This window comes from Hyaena hyaena, unplaced genomic scaffold, assembly GCF_003009895.1.
Source record: "Hyaena hyaena isolate Hyena2069 unplaced genomic scaffold, ASM300989v1 scaffold_823, whole genome shotgun sequence".
In the NCBI taxonomy this organism is placed as follows: Eukaryota; Metazoa; Chordata; class Mammalia; order Carnivora; family Hyaenidae; genus Hyaena; species Hyaena hyaena.
In genome coordinates, this window is record NW_024081456.1 from 32728 (window position 1) to 48575 (window position 15848).

A 15848-nucleotide genomic window follows, 5' to 3' on the forward strand; every position below is an offset into this window, starting at 1 on the left:
CCCCCAGCCCCGGGCAGTCCAGCCTGGCACGCGCAGCCCCCACCCCGCCCCATCCCAGGCTCCCAGCCCCCACCCCCGACCCTGTGTGATCTCTGAGATACCCCCTCCCGGGCTTTCATACTGGTCCCACTCCTACCTCCCCCTGGGCAGGTTTGAAGAGAGAGGAACCCACCTCCAGACTCAAGAGGCGAAGTCAGGAGTGGCCCCTGTGGGGCCGGCCGGGGCCACGCGCTCCTTCCATCCCAGCCCCGCTAGGTGACACCAGTGTCCTCATGAGAGACGGAGGCCCTGGCACTGGGTAACTTGCAGTGTGAAGCCAAACCTTGGGACTTCGACGGTTAGGCGCCCCACCCCTGTCCCGGGTGCCAGGTGGTGAGGAGGGGGTCACACAGGGCTCCCTTCCAGGAGTGGAGCGCCTTGGCCCTTCCCTCCAGACTCGCCGCGCAACCCGAGAGAGACACACGCAGACCCCAGGGCCGCACCCCGGCCCTGGCGGGAGGCCCTGGGTGGGTAGGCAGGTGGGCGGCGCGCCTCTGTGGCTCTGCCTGTGGGAGCCCGCGTGTCCGGGAGGCCGCCGGCTCCCTCTCCCCCAACACCAGCACCTGGCACCCACGGGGCTCCCCTCCCCTTGGCTGCGGGCTCACGCGGGCCTCAGGAGGGGGCGCCAGCCCAGCCTTGATTGTGTCACCTGGTGTCATGTGCTAGCTATCTGGATGAGCCCCAGCAAATGCCCGGGAGGGCTCTCAGCTGTTATCAGGCAGGGACCGGGCGGACTCCCGGGTCACCCCGGGGACTCGGGGCACCACAGCCTCTCTGCTCTGGCCATGCTCTGGGGTGGACCCCGAGGGGAGCCACGCCGGTCCCTACCTATGTGAGGATGGCTGCTGTTAGAGAAAATCTCTTTTCTCAGGGCCTCCACCAACCCAGAAGATTCTTTGGGGTTTCACTTTCTGGAAACAAAAAGGTGTTGTTAGCTTTCCAAATAGGTCGGCACAGTAAAGTATTGAGTAGTTCTTTCAGCCCCGCCTTGAAGACCGCTCCCCAGCCCCCGCCCCTCTCGCCCCTCTGCCCTTCCCTAGCCGAGGAAAACTGTTATAACACTTCCCCGGGACGAGACTGGGAAGAAGGTGAAGTTGGGTAACAGCCTCTCCATCCGGATGAGGACCTGGCAGTGGGCCCAGAACCGCCACCCCTGGGAGTTGGAAGAAGAGGAGGAGAGGGCAGCTCTCCCCCCACCCCCCCGGCCCCCGTGCCTGGCGGCCTCCGGGCATGGGACACAGCTACCAGGGCCGGTCTCCCTCCCTGTCACTTCCTGGCTGGGCGGCCCCTACCTCTGGGAGCCTGTTTCCCGTCTGTACAACGGGGACGCACTGCTCTGGAGAACATTCCTCGGGAGAACTTCCTGCGAGGGGGCCAGGTTGTCAGTGCCAGTCATTCCCCAGGGAGGACAGAAGAGTCCCGATGAGGGGGCGCCTGGGGGGCTCAGTCGGTGAAGCGTCCGACTTTCGCTTAGTCATGATCTCGCGGTTCGTGGGTTCGAGCCCCGTGTCGGGCTCCGTGCTGACTGCCAGCTCGGAGCCTGGAGCCTGTTTCAGTCTGTGACTCCCTCTCTCTCTGACCCTCCCCTGCTCACGCTGTCTCTCTCTCTCTTTCTCTCTCTCTCCTAGAAATAAATAAAACATTAAAAAAAAAAAAAAAAAAGAAGAGTCCCGATGAAGCGGCCCCCTGTCTGGGTTCAGCGAAGTTCAGCAAACACACAAACTAAGTCGTAGGAAGTGTTAGGAAAAGGGTGCCGGGGGAGGTGAGTGACAGGTGGAGGGGGCCCCCTGGGAAGGAAGCAGTGGGTAAAGCAGCGCTTTCTGCCCTGCGGGTCCGTGTAGACGGGGCTCCATTCATCCTTCGGGGACTCCCTCAGCACCTGCAGCTGAAGACACCCTCAGAGAAGCCCTCCGCGGCCCCGCCTCCGCCGGCTCCCTGCACACCCCAGGGTGCGGGGCACCCTCTCCCACCCACCTGCTTCCTGTCCTTCGGTCCCAGGGGGCCGTAAGTCCTCCAGCCTGCGGACACGGGGAGACACCTGCTGGGCTCTAGACACCGACACAAAGCGATGGCCCCACCGACTGGGAACGAGACTGAACCGGGAAGCTCTCGCAGGTAACGGCAGGCGTGGGGCGGCCGGAATGCTAGGGACGCCTGGGAATGAGCAGCCACGCAGGGAACCCCACCTCCTTACAGCCAGAGGCCCCCATTCATCTGAAGAGCAAAGCTTTTGTATTTGTGCGCGAAAACAGGCCAGTTTCGGGGTGTCAGGAGAGCATTTCAGTGGCAGTGACGTTGCCTGAGCCTCTGGCACCCCGAGGAGACCTCCAGGATCGCTCTCCAAGGCCTCGCCAGGCGTACGTGTGGACATTGCAGCGGACACAGCTCCCTGGCCGGGCGAAGAGGAGGGCAGGACGGAGACGTGGCTTTACAGCCCCAGCCTGCCCCGTGCGACCCGTTTGCTGTCCCCACGGAGGTAATCTGGGCGCCAGGCAGGGCCCCTCCTTCGGCCCCGAGCCAGGCTAAGGGCACCGATGCCGCCAGGCTGGCTGGTCGCTGAGCTGATGTGAATGCGGTCGCCTGATATCTGCTCCTGGCCGCGCACCCACAGTGCCAGCGGTGACACACTGTCCCTGGCACCGAGGCGGACACCCCCAGTCCCGCCCAGAAACCCGCCCCATCCCTCCTGCCTCCACTGGGCGCCCACCAGGCCCCTAGAAAGAGAACGGCGGGGCCAGCCGGGTCTCCCTGCAGTTGCCGGAGGGGACCCGAAGGAGCAGATGGCCCGGGTGGCCGTTCGTTAGTCACTGGGGTGCGGTTCAAGGGCCCCTTTGTTCGGCGGCCGGGCTGCCAGGGCGGTGGCGTCCTCGGGCTGCCTTTGCCTTTAGAGCTCCGGCTCTGGACTAAGGGGCAGCCCGGATGCGGGGGACGCGAGGTGGGGCGAGGCTGCGGGGGGCGGGGCCGGGAGCGGGACGCGCCGCCGGGGCTGGGTGACCCGGGGGCGCGTCGCGGGGCGGGGCGCGCCTCACCTAGCCGCTTCCTGGGCGCGCTCGCCGCCCTCCCCGCCCCGGGCCGCCCCGCCCCTCCGCCCTCGCAATAAGAGGCGCGAGCGCGCGGGGCGCCGCCAGCTGCCGCCCGCGCCCAGGCCGCCGTCGCGCACGCCGCGGGAGCCCGCGCGGGGGGTCGAGGCGCGCGCCGTCGGGGCTGCGGGGCGCGCGGCCATGGACCTGTGGCCGTGGCTGACGGCGGCGCTGCTGCTGCTGCTGCTGCTCGTGCAGCTGAGCGGCGCGGCCCGGTTCTACGCCAGGATCTCCCTGTACTGCGCGCTCTGCTTCTCGGCCTCCGCCCTGGCCGCGCTCGTCTGCCTGCTGCGCCACGGCGGCCGGACGGTGGAGAACATGAGGCAAGCGGACCGGGAGCTCGGGGCCGGGGGGGGGGGCCGCGCCGGGGCGGGAGGCGCGCCGGCCGCCGCCCGCTTCCGCTTCCCTAACTTTCTTCTCCTGTCCCTCCTTCCTGCCCCGCCCGCGCCCCTCGGGGCTCCCGGCGCGGGGTGGGGGGCGTGCGCAGGGGTCCGCGGGGACCCGCGTCACAATGTCTCCGCGCCCGGGAGGCCCCCTGCCCGACGGATCGGAGGTCTCGGGCCCCCGCGCCCCCGCGTCCCTCCGCCCCGCCGAGGGCCGGCGGGGAGCCGCTCAGCCCCGCTCCCCCGCGGGCAGAGGGACGCCCGGCCTGCGGCGCCTGCCCCGGCGTGGGGGCCCGGCTGGCCTGGGCGCTGTGGAGTCTGGGGCCCCGGGGTCCTCGCACCTCCTGCCTACCTGCCCCGAGCGGAACGAGCTGAATGCACCTGTGATCCGACGCCTGCGCTGGCTCCCTTCCCTTCCCGTCCCCTCCCTTCTTCTTAAGGTAGGAGGCTCCTTGATGGACAGGGTGGTTTGGGCCCCCGGGACCCAGCCTCAAGCCGGGTGAAGGAAGGGAGTGGCGCCTGGAATGTTCCTCTGGACCTCTGCGAGCTGGACGGGACAGTGTGGTGGTGTGGGCTGGTGGGGGTGGGCTGGGGAGGTCACTTTGGGCTGTAAGTTGGGGGCCTCTCTGGGTCAGAGGCCAAGGGGGGCAAGGCTGCGGGAGCAGGGGCGCGCCTTCCTCCCCTGTGGGGTTCTTGATCCCCGTGTGCGTCGGGGGGGGGGGGGGAGGTTGCTACCATTTCTCTCTGTGGCTTTGGCAACAGCCTCTTGGCCGTGGCCTGCTGTGAGGTTGTTTGCTGCCTGAGGTCCCTGTCCCCTGTGTCTACAGGGCAGTGGGTGAAGGTTGCTGGCCTTCCCCCACCTCGGTCCTTGCCCATCCAGGCTGCCAAGGCCGGCCCACACTTCTGGGGGGTGGCTTCCCGTGGTACTCGGAGTAGGTGAGGGCTCAGAGTGGAAGGTGCTTAGTGGGTCTCTGCCACCCCCCACCCCCGCCCACCACTGCCAGCACCCAAAGGAGTGCAGACCCCAGGGACAGCCCAGGGGCGGCCCTTCTGGCCGTCTTCCCACGTGGAGTCCCCTGGGAGGGAAGGGCAGGGCCTACTTCAGGGGTGGGGGCCCCCAGAGCGGGGCGGGTGTGCCCGAGGCTGCGCACATCTCTGAAGGCCTGGCGCTTGCTGGGGACGGGTCTCTGAGCAGGAGGGGGGATGTGGGTTCCGGGAGCCACAGGCCGGGGGGGCTTCCTGGAGGTGGTGCCTCCGGCCACGAGCCAGGCCAGGGGACAGCACATCTGACTCTGAGGCAACAGGGAGGCCTGGGCTGAGCCGTCCTGGGGGCAGGCGGAGAGCTGGGCTCAGAGCAGGTTTTCAGGAGTGACAGGACGAGGAGGGGACCGTCCCCCCCCACTGGGCGTCATCAGGTGGCCTCTTTACAAGCAGCTTTCTTGTCTGTTAAAAGCACTGACTCACACTTCAAAGCTGCCTTCCAGGGGTCACATCAGAAGTCACCAGTCTCCTTTCTGACTTGGTGACTGGACCTGGCGGGGCGGCCACACTAGCACTGGGCCTGCCCTGGGCCCCGCCCCCCGGCTTGGGCTTGCTCTCCTTAGTCCGTCTCCCCTGAGATTCTGGGCCACTCAGCTGTCCTCCTCTGGACCCTGGAGGCTCTCACAGTGGGGGCGGGGGGGGAGGTGGGGCTTCCTGCTGCCTTCCCCTCCTTGGGGCAGCCCCCAGATTCAGGCTCAGGATCGGTGCGGGGGGGGGCACCCCAGGATACTCCCCAGGGAGAGACCACAGCCTCCTTCCCCTGTCCCCTCAGGTCCCACAGGGGTGGGTCATAGTGATAACTCTCAAGACCCACTAGGGATAGTGGGGGTACGGGGGTGCATGCTGTGAGCAGGAGCCCCCCAAAGGGGCAGGGTGGGGGGCTGTCCCAGGCCAGGACTCAGGAGGATGGAGCCGAAATGCCAGAGGGCCGACCAGACAGGCTCCCTGCCCCCTGGCTGCAGGCCCTCGGCCAAGCCTTCGCTCACCAGTCTGTCCTGGACCCCGGGGCACCTGGGTGCCTGGCTGCTCCCCTCTCCAGCCCAGCCCTGACTTCTGGAAGCAGCCACCTTGCCTGAAGCCACAGCCTCTACTCCAGTCTCCCGTAGGGAGTTGTACGTCCTCCGTGGGGACAGGCGTTATTCTGTGCCTCACCTCACTGCTGACGAGTCCAAAGTGTGACCGAAACCCGCAGGTATAAGGCCTGCAAAGTGCTGGGGGCGGGGAAAGTGGCTGCCTAGAGTCCCAGAGCTGAGACAGGGCGGAACTGGGGTGCAGACACATGGGAATGGCCCCCCAGTGAGTGCTTTGTACTTTCCCTCCGTGCCCACCCAGCGCTGGGGGGCCAGGGTGGTGCCAGGGCCCCTGCAGGGCTGGATGCCAGGTTTGGGCACCTGGAGCCCTGGGGGGGGCCGCCCTTCTCTGCCCCTTCCCTGCTTCCCTAAGCAGCAGCAGCCCCTCCCCATGGGGCTCTGGGCAGCAGCCCAAGGAGCTCTTGACTGTTAGACTCCAGTTCTGAATGTGCAGGGAACAGTAATGGGAACAGAGGAGCTGAGGAGCCTCTGGCTCGTCTGGGGGCTGAGACTAAGAACCCCTGCCAGGCTGGTTGTGCCCTGTTCGCTGGGTTGGGTGGAGGAGTATGAGGTCATGTTTCCTCATTCCAGGAGGAGATATTCTAAATACACCCATTTGATGGAGAAAAAAACAAAGCTTTTCTGTGCCACGCAAGTGAGAATTCGGTTCCGCTGCAGGATCAGGAAACGCTAGTAACAGCGGCTTAACCAAGAGCCTTTACTGTTTTGTGCACTGAGGGAGACCAGAGCTGGGCGGCCCAGGCCCGCAGAAAGCTCCCGGCCCCTGGGCCTGAGGCCCTGCCATTCTCGGGGTCCAGTGTGGGGTCCAGTGTGGCAGCACGTCCGGGACCGGCCGCCTGCCTCTGCGTCTGTCTGAAGTGTCAGGACCCAGGTGGCGCAGCCCTTAGCTGCAAGCGAGGTGGGGCCGTGGGGCACTGTGTGCAGCCGATGCATTGTTTCCGCCAGACATCGGGGCTTATCGATGTCGGTCAGGGTTTGAACCCAGAACAGCCCAGCCTCTTAGCCAGCGCTGCCAGCCACTTGGCAGTCCGGGTGGGGAGGGGTGCGTGGAGGGGGACACAGTGCAGTCCGAGTGGCCCATGAGGGCTGGCCGGGGGCCCTGGTTTTGCAGGAAAGCCTGCCTTTGTTTTGCTTGGGGTAGGACGGCCAGGGGCAGTGTCTTCCCCCAGATGCGCTCCTCAGAGCCCCTGCGTTGTGACTGACAGTTTGCTGGACCCACCTCCTTCCGGCCCCCTGGTGTGCACCCCATTCCCGCCCGTGCCCGCGCCTCCCGACACCTGTGGGCTTCCTCCTGCACAGGCTGGAACCCCCCCCCCCCCCCCCCCCCCCCCGGCTCCTGTCCCCTCCTTATGCTCCACCTCTTAAGACTCGCGGAAAACACCCCTGCTCCACCAGGTGGCCTCTCTGGAGCCTCCTGTCCCCTGAGCAGATCGATGGAGACCTTGCTCCTGGGGGCAAACCCAGAGGGGTCTGGCTGAGGACTGGCGCGCCTCCGCTGAAACAGCTGCCCAGACCTCCCGCGAGCACCCTAGCCCAAGTCCAAGGGCCGAGGGCACAGGTCAGCCGGTGGCCTGGGGCTGGCCTTGAACTTCCCTCCAGCTGTGGAGCGCGTGCTGGCGGGGGAGGGGCAGGGGCTCTCACTCTCAGCTACTTTGGATTCTTTTTATCCACTCGGGACACCCCTGTTTCAGGTGCTCCTGGGGTCCCAGCCTCATCGGCTCAATGTCCACACCTTTCCCCTTTCACAGGCAGACACGGAAGGTTAGTGAGGTCAAGTGCATTGTCCAAGATCACAGCTAGGGAGGAGGATCCGGGCCTGGCTCACCTAGAGCTTGGGAAGGTGTCCTCAGGCCAAGTGCAGAAGGAGCCTGGGCTCCCTGGGGCCCTGGAAAGGATCTGCGGCGTTCATAGTGCTCAGAGCTTCTAGGGGGTTCAAGGCCAGGTTAAGTAGAAGGCTCCTGAGAAAGATCCACCAAGGGCCAGGACAGCCCATGTGCTCGAGGAACGGTCCTGCTCCGGGGGGGCCACGTGCCAGGAGGTGGAAAGATGGCACCTGTCACCCACGTGGCAGCGGGCAGCGGAGTTTCTGGAATGCTGTGCCAGGCGCTCAGCCCACCCCCAGGCCACTTGGGCTCCACCTGAGGGGTGGGATCATGGACTTGGGGGCCAGGGAGGTAGAACAGCAGCCACAGTGGTGTGGCCCTGTCCCCGGGCCAGCACCAGTGACTCCCGGCTCCTGAGAAGGTGCCCCCCCCCCCCCCCCCCGTACTCCCTGTGGCTGCTGGCAGGGCGCTCAGATAAGGTGGGCTGTGGGGCTGGTGCTCAGGACGCTGGTGGCTGCCTCGGGCTGGCTGAGAGGGGATAGCGTCACTTCCTGCTTGGTGGCTCCGCTCCCGTGGGCTTTGGGCGATGGGCGGTGTCTACAGAGCCTCGGGGAAGGGAGGGAAGCCTCCAAAAGAGCTTTTGGAATTCTGGAATTCCATCTTGCAATCCCAGATCATCCCCCCACCTCCAGCTTGCCCTTCCCTGGCATTTTCCGCTTGTTTTCCGAAAACCAGGTTTGGAGCGAGTCCCAGCCCATCCTGGGGTCCCTGCTGTGTGACCTTGGGCAAGTCGCTTCACTGCTGAGCCTGGACTCCCTCATCTGTGGGTGGAGGCCATTGGGAGCGCCCACTGTGTGGGGTTATTGTGCGAACGAGACGCGAAGGTTGCATCACGCTCTTGCACGGTGCTCTGCACACAGCAGGTGCTGCCCAGGTGTCAGGTGTGGGGGAGGGGCACTGCCACCTGCCCGTTGGGCGAGGAGCCGCGCTTTCTCTCCCTGGAGGCACGCTGGGGGCACCCAGAAGCGTCCCGTCCCCTCTGTGCTTCCTTATGCATTGAGAAACTTAAAATGTTCGCCTCGCTCACCACTTTTACGAGTCTTGGAACCTTGTGACATCAGGAAGGGGAGAGGTGGGCGCACTGCCTGCAGAGAACGCTTTGTCCCCTGGGGACATACCACCGGTGCCTTCTCCAATCCCAGCATGCACCTTGCTGTGGCAGCCTGCCGGGGTCACAGCAGCTGCTGTGTGTGTGTTGGTGTGTGTGTGTGCGCGCGTGCGAGCACAGAGCACACTGTCCCTGGGCCCTCCTCCCCCCCACACCCACTGCTGCCACTGCCTGAGGTCCATATGCGGTATTCTCCACAGTTCTGGAAAAACCAGTCCACAGCCCATCTCTTCCACTGGATACAGAAAAGAAATCCTAACAGGAACCAGAGAGAAGGTCCTGGAGACAGACAAGGTGGCCACACATCAGTGTAGGGTGTATTAATGCCCCTGAACTGGACGTTTAAGAATGGTTAAGATGGTAGATGTTATGTATATTTTACCACCACTTTTAAAGAAAAAGAGAGAGAGATACAAAGAAAGGGAGGGAGAAGCCGGCAAATGGCTCTCCCAGAGAGAACGCCGTCCACTTCAGGCGTGGCCCCTGACCGTCTGCAGCCGGCAAGGGGCGTTCCCGCGTGAACGCGGCTTTCGCCAGCTCCGCCCAGTGCACTGCGAATCTAGAATCTACCGGCACTTCCCCCCGCCCTGGAGGTGGGGGGACACACCTGGGCAGCTGCAGATTTTTCTAATTCAGACCAGCCTGGAGGGGGTGCAGGACCGGATCCTGGGACAGGGGCCTGGTTGCCCGGCGTCGTTGCGCGGTGGTGCCAGCCTGCCCTCGGGGCTCTGCGGTGCCGGCACCCTGCCCGCTGATGTGAGGGATGCGGACAGGGTTCTGGCCCACATGTACTTCCCTCTGATTGCGAGTGGACATTTCCGGTCTTTGCGAAGCACCTGCTTGCGACCCCTCCTTGTCCCCTCGGTCCTAATGGTGACCGAGAAGGGGTCTTTGTAGATGAGAAATTGCGGCCAGAGGAGGAGCACAGTCCTGCTCAGCGCTGCCCCGGAGCGGGAAGGGACCTCTGGGCAGGTGGCCTGAGCTGGCTGAGGCTGGCAGAGCCGGGGAGGGAGCTGGGCTAATGGTCCGAGCAGCCTCACGGTAGCTGCTGCGTCTCCCTGGGCCTCAGTGTCCCCATCTGCAACACGGGGTGACTGGAGAGCCACCCTTCCACGGGAGTTCCGTCCTGTGGAAGGGGCAGCCGGGTGGAGACTGGCTTGCAGACGCTCCAGCAGCCCTGAAGCTCCGCTCACAGGAGGGTCCTAGAGGAGTCGGACCCACAGACACGGGGTGGGGGGAGTGGGGGGAGGGGAGGGCCTGCGTCCAGTGGGATGGAGTGGGGTCTGGGAAGGTGGGAACATCCTGGGGACGGATGGAGGGCACGGTTGCCCAACAGTGTGTGTGATGCCGCTGGGCTGTGTGTCCCTAACAGCAGTAGAGGTGGCACATTTTAGGTCACGTGTATTTTATGACAATTTGGAAAACCAGAGTCTGGCTTTGAGCCAGTGCTGAGTCTCTGCTCTACTGAGCGCCATCCCTGGGCCTTGGGCCGTGACTTTACCCTCCCATACAAAGCGGGAAATCCCTCCTTCCCATTAAGACTGTTGATGGGATCAACTACCTGGGGGCTGGGAGGTTCCTGAACCTTCTGGGAGAAGGGGACACTCTGGGTCAGGAACCTGTGGGTCAATGGGGGCCCATCTTCAGTCCCCGGCCCCCCACAGGGTCCCTGCAGGGAGCTGGCAGAGCAGGGAGCCTCATGCCTTGGGCTCCGTCACCCCGAGGACCCCTTACGGGTCCCTTCTGGGGTATAAGCAGAGCGTCCCAGGCCTCTCTTCCTGTCCCTGTGCTCTCCAAGGCCAGCCAGCACCTGCACACTCATCCCCACGGACGTAGCCACTCATGCCCACCACGTGCTGCTTGGGCGTAGCCCCTGAAGGTCCCCGATGCTCTGGGGCACCCGCCCGCAGGAACCCGGGGAGCCCCAGGCCCACACGCATCCTGGCTCCCTCCCTCTCTCGCCTGTGACCTCGGGCGGAGATTGAGGCTCTGAAAGCCTGTGGCTTCCCCTGTGCAGAGAGGGCGGTGGGCTTGCTCACGAGGACGGGCTGAGGGGGGAAGCCAAGCCCGGCCACGTCCCGGCAGCAGGGACAGGAAGCAGTGTTCAGACCCTGCAAAGTCTCCACGTGGCGCATGCCTTCTTCCTGGTGTGGCAGCGCCCTGAGGGGAGGGCCGCTTCTCCAGGCTGGGTCTCCTTCCCCAGAGCGTGTGGGTGGGGGCCGCCTCCTCTGCAGGGGTGTGGGGACCTCTCTCTGCGTCGGGTTTTTATTATTTATTACTATTAAAAAATATTTTTTTGATGCTTATTTACCTTCGAGAGCAAAAGACAGAGCGTGAGCAGGGGAAGGGCAGAGAAGAGACACAGAATCTGGAACAGGCTCTAGGCTTCGGGCTGTCAGCACAGAGCCTGACGCGGAGCTTTAACTCATGAACTGTGAGATCATGACCTGAGCCAAAGCCGGACACTTAACCAACTAAGCCGCACAGGCGCCCCTATAATTATTATTTTTAAATTTTATAAGTAATCTCTACATCCGGCATGGGGCTTGAACCCACAACCCTGAGATCAAGAGTGGCCCGTTCCACCAACTGAGCCAGCCGGGCGCCCCTCCATCTTGGGTTTTTAGTCTCTGACACAGCCAAGGACCAGACCCACTTTGACCCTGAGGGCTCTCAGCCTCCGGCCCGCCTCCAGCCCCCTTCCAGCTGAGCAAGCAGGGATGTGGGGGTGAGGGCAGGACCCTGGACAGCAGATGTGGAAGTGAACACCCTCCCCTTTGCCGGAGGGCAAGCCGGGGCCCATCCGCTGCATTGCCGTCCCCAGTCGGGCGAGTGGGCAAGCGGGGGCCCTGCTCACTGACGCTGTCTCTCTCTTTAGCATCATCAGTTGGTTTGTCCGGAGCTTCAAGTACGCGTTCGGCATTCGCTTTGAGATAAAGGGGCGTCAGAAGCTGGAGGTGGACCACCCGTGTGTCATCATTTCTAACCACCAGAGCATCCTGGACATGATGGGTAAGGCGGGGCTGCCGAGGGGCTGGTTGGGGAGCTGGCCCTTCCCGGCTGCAGGCCCAGCCTGGGTGGTGGGGGATGCTTCAGGGCGGTGGAGCCCGGGCCCGGATGAGCCGGCAGGCGCGGGGTGTGGTCCAGGCCCGGGGGCCCGTGCCTTCCTGCAGCCACATGACAGCTGCCTACAGGGCACCGCCAGCTGGGGGCTCTGCTTCGCTCCCTCCCTTTGCAGGCAGGAAGCAGGCTGAGAGGCCAAATGACTTGGCCCGGTAGCCGGTGGGAAGGCATGACCGACCCAGGCCTGGTGGTGGCCGGGGCGCGGGGCCGGTTCCCCCCTCCGTGGGGGAAGGTGGCTGCCAGGCTCTGAGCGCGGCCTCCACCCGCCTGCTGTCCCGTGGCCACCGCAGGCCTTATGGAGGCCCTGCCCCAGCGCTGCGTGCAGATCGCCAAGCGGGAGCTGCTCTTCATGGGGCCCGTGGGGCTCATCATGTACCTCGGGGGTGTCTTCTTCATCAACCGGCAGCGCTCCAGGACCGCCATGACGGTGATGACCGAAGTGGGCCAGCGCATGGTCAGGGACAACGTGAGTGAGGGCCGGGGCTGCTGGGAGCTCACGCCGCCGCCGCCGCCGCCGCGTTGTCTCCTGCCAGGCGGCCCAGGCGAGGCCCCGCCCCAGCTGCCTCCTCTCCCCCTGCAGCTCAAGGTGTGGATCTACCCTGAGGGCACGAGGAACGACAATGGGGACCTGCTGCCTTTCAAGAAGGGTGCCTTCTACCTGGCGATCCAGACCCAGGTGGGCCTGGGCTCCGCCCTCCCCGGGAGGCAGGGAGGCGGGTCCAGGTTGGCTTAAGGCCGAAGGTGACCGCCTGGCCGGGCTGGGGGCCGCTGCTTCCTGACTTGTGAAGGAGGGCAGTTCCTCTGGCCTCTTCATTCACTCTGAGCACTAGGGCTGGTGTGTGATCGAGTCCAGTGAGCCGTGGGACTCACACTCGTCACCGGGGTGCCCGTGCCTGGAGCTCCAGCACCTGTGTGGCGCTGGCAGGGCAAGGGGCCCCCGCAGGGAGGCTGGGGTCGGCGTGGAAGGCAGAGGCGGCCGTGCTTCTTCAGTCCCGCAGGACCGCTGGCCGGGGCGGGGTTCGGGGGCGCCAGTGGGTCCGGAGGGGCAGGGCTGGGCAGGGCCCGGAGAGAGCCCGCTGCAAGCTCTGCCGCTGTGCTTTGCTCCAAAGCTCAGTCTGTCCGAGAGGAGCTTAGGAGGATGTCGGGAGCCCTGGGGGTGCATCCGTCCACGGGGCAGGGTCTCCTGGTTGGTAACGGGCACCCTGTCCCATGCCGTCGGGGGAGTTCACATAGGGGAAAGCCATCGTCCAAGGTCAGGGGAAGAGGCTCTCCTCCTGCCCAGTGGGGTCTGGGAGGTGGCTGGGCAGGGGTCTGCTCCTGGGGACGCCACCTGCGGCAGGGGGCCTCTGGCGCCCCCTGGTGTCTGGCCCTGAGCAAGGCCAGGTGAGCCCTCCCTGCAAGGGCTCCCCACTCACATGCCGGATGCAGTGGGTGCGTGGGGTGGAGGGTCCTGGGCTCTGAGCCTGGCAATGCCTTGGCAAGGCTCTCTCAAGCCCTGAAGCCCAGCTGGGAGGCGGCAGGCACCCCTGCCACACGCCTGGGGCCGATGTCACTTCCCTTGGCTGGGGGCATGGGAGAGAGGGACGGTGGGAGAGGAGGGAGGGGACACTGGTGTGGCAGGGCTGGGGCGGGGCAGCCTCAGCCAGGAGAGTAGGCATCTTCGCCGTCCTCTCCCTTCCCCTTCCCCCCATCTGCCCTGCGGGGCCTAGCAGACTGTGGCCTCCAAGCCCGCACCCCTGCTGGTGCCGGGGTTAATGATTACCCCCATGTGCCGATTGTGACCCTGGCGTCTTCCAGGAATACCCGGAGGCCCTGCCCCATGCCCTGGCTAGAGCCGCCCCCGGCCACCCCGAGATGGGGGAGGGGTGGGCACAGAGACCTCTACTGGACCCAGCCCTGATCCCCCGACCCCGGTCAATCAGGACCCAGTGGGGGCACAAACATGAATCCTATGGACATGTGCCAGCCCAGGAGGCTTCCTGGTGGAGGGGATGCTTGAGTGAAGACGTGTAGGATGGTTTATGGAACTCTGGGCCACCCTGGCCCACGGGTCAGTGTGTGGAAGGGCCCTGAGGCAGGTCAGCATGCTTGTCCTGCGGCCACAGGCACTTCCAGGACCTCCTCAGGCAGAAGGCAAGCGGGTAGCAAGGCAGGGAGCCCCCCACTAGTTCATCGTCGGGGCTCAGGGTGGGCTGGGGGCTGGCTCCAGCGTGTCCTCAGGCACCGCGGTGTCCTGTCCACAGGTGCCTGTCATCCCCGTGGTTTACTCCAGCTTCTCCTCCTTCTACAACCAAAAGGCAAAGCTCTTCACCGCAGGTAGGCCCTGCCCCGCCCCGCCCCCAGTGCGCACACGTGGGCGTATGTGTTGTCCTCAGTCACTAGGACACCCAGGCCCCCGTTGGAACGGTTCCCGTCTCTGGGAGGTTCTTATAGGCCAGACTTTGCCCCTTCGTGATCATTTGGTGAGTGAAAGAAGCCTAACCAGAGTCTGGAATCCCAGCCATGAGCCGAGCTGGCCAGTAGTGGGCCCTTTTCCCAGATGAAGAAACAGAGGCTGGCCGAGGGTGGGGTAGGTGCCTGAGTCCACACACGTAGGCCCAGGCTGAGCAGCAGCCTCCCAGGTACCCCCGCGCCCACCAGCCATAGAGCTCAGGGCCGCTACCCTTCCTCCCAGACCCTGCATGTGGGCAGCCGGTGCCTGGGTGAGAAGGTGGGGTCAAAGGTAGAAGGGCAGTGGGGGGAGGAGCCAAGCGTGTCCTGCCCCCAGAACTGGGACCCGGGGCCACCTGAACCATCACGGAGGATGGAAGTGTGATGGCGGGTGTGGGGTGCCCGGGAGGGTGGGGCAGGGGTGTGTGCGGTCATCAGAACCTAAGGAGCGCGGACCTTGGAGCTTCATGTTTCGTGTTTGAGTTTAAAACCAACCTCCCCGAGAGCAGGGTGTCCAGGAAAGAGCCCAGCCTGGCAGGACCCTTGGGAGGCCCCCAGGGAAGGCCAGCAGGTGACCGGGGAGCAGGAGGAAGGGGTTTGGGTGACCCCAGAGCAAGGAGAGGCCGCGGCACCGGTGGGGCACCCGGGCCACTGATGTCCCTGCTCCCAACAGGAACGATCAAGGTGGAGGTGCTGGATGCCATCCCCACCAGTGGCCTCACTGTCGCTGATGTCCCCAAGCTTATGGATACCTGCCACCAGGTCATGAGGACCACCTTCCTCCGCATCTCCAAGACGCCCCAGGAGAACGGGGCCACGGCGGGGCCTGCTTCCCAGCCCACCCGCTAGCCGACGTGGGGCAGGACCTGGCGGCCGGACGGGGCGGGCCAGGGGGCGGGGCCTGACTGCAGACCTGACCGAGGGACCTCCTCCCCCGCCCCAGCTGCTAAATGTCACTGTGTCCTGCTCCTGCCTGGGTCTCCCACTTTCATTCGGGCCCCAGATGCAGGACACTGCTTCCTGTCACCAGCCTCGGATCCAGGCCTCCGATGTTCCCTAAAAGGAGAGTCCGCTGGAGCCTCCTCAGAGCCCCCGCTGTGTCTCCAGGACCCGGGAGTGGGTTCAGGCCCAGACGGGCTGACAGCCGCAGGGCAGACAGCCAGAGCCGAGACCCTTCACCCTGCTGCCCGGGCCAGCGGGGTACAGGGTAGGGCGTGGCCTTCCAGGCCCTCCAGGAGTGGGGGCCAGGCACCCAGTCCTGTGCGTCCAGGGCCTCAGGGAGAGCCAGAAAGCAGGGGTCCTTGCTCTGCTGGCCTCAGGGAGCAAGACCGCCGACCGGGCACTGCATTCCGTTGTTTTTTATAAAAGGAATCTGGGAAGTGCTGGTGATTTGTGATCACTCGGGGGGCGGGCGGGATGCCACAGCCCTCAAGGCTGCCCTTGCTGCCTCCTGTGCGCGTGGTGTGGGAGCCTCTGACGCTCCCCCCCCCCCCCAGGGGCCAGGCCCACAGTCATCCTGCAGTAGTGTTCTCCGTGGGTGGGGACGTCCACCCGATCGGGCGGTGGGCATCCTGGGGGTCTAGGGAAGGAGGCTGAAGACTTGCTCTTTGGCTGCTGGCTGGGGGTAAAGCCGGGGGCCAGGTTCATCTCCCCAGAAACTACCTGCTCCA

The 15848-nt window shown here is 65.1% G+C and overlaps 1 protein-coding gene across 1 annotated transcript; it reads left to right on the forward strand.

Annotated features, from left to right (window-relative positions):
- The first annotated feature begins 3201 nt into the window (after nucleotides 1-3201).
- Nucleotides 3202-15560, forward strand: AGPAT2 (1-acylglycerol-3-phosphate O-acyltransferase 2). The gene is made up of 6 exons (XM_039219656.1): nucleotides 3202-3442; nucleotides 11504-11637; nucleotides 12039-12214; nucleotides 12329-12424; nucleotides 13992-14064; nucleotides 14852-15560. The coding sequence occupies exons 1-6, from the start codon at nucleotides 3261-3263 to the stop codon at nucleotides 15025-15027; spliced, it is 837 nt and encodes a 278-aa protein (XP_039075587.1). The 5' UTR covers nucleotides 3202-3260; the 3' UTR covers nucleotides 15028-15560.
- Nucleotides 15561-15848: the final 288 nt, after the last annotated feature.

Excerpts from the sequence above, each read along its gene's own strand:
- AGPAT2 (XM_039219656.1), top strand. The coding sequence starts at position 3,261 with ATGGACCTGTGGCCGTGGCTGACGGCGGCGCTGCTGCTGCTGCTGCTG. Across the intron at positions 12,215-12,328 it reads AGCGCATGGTCAGGGACAAC|CTCAAGGTGTGGATCTACCC; the intron begins GTGAGTGAGGGC and ends CTCCCCCTGCAG. Across the intron at positions 14,065-14,851 it reads GGCAAAGCTCTTCACCGCAG|GAACGATCAAGGTGGAGGTG; the intron begins GTAGGCCCTGCC and ends TGCTCCCAACAG.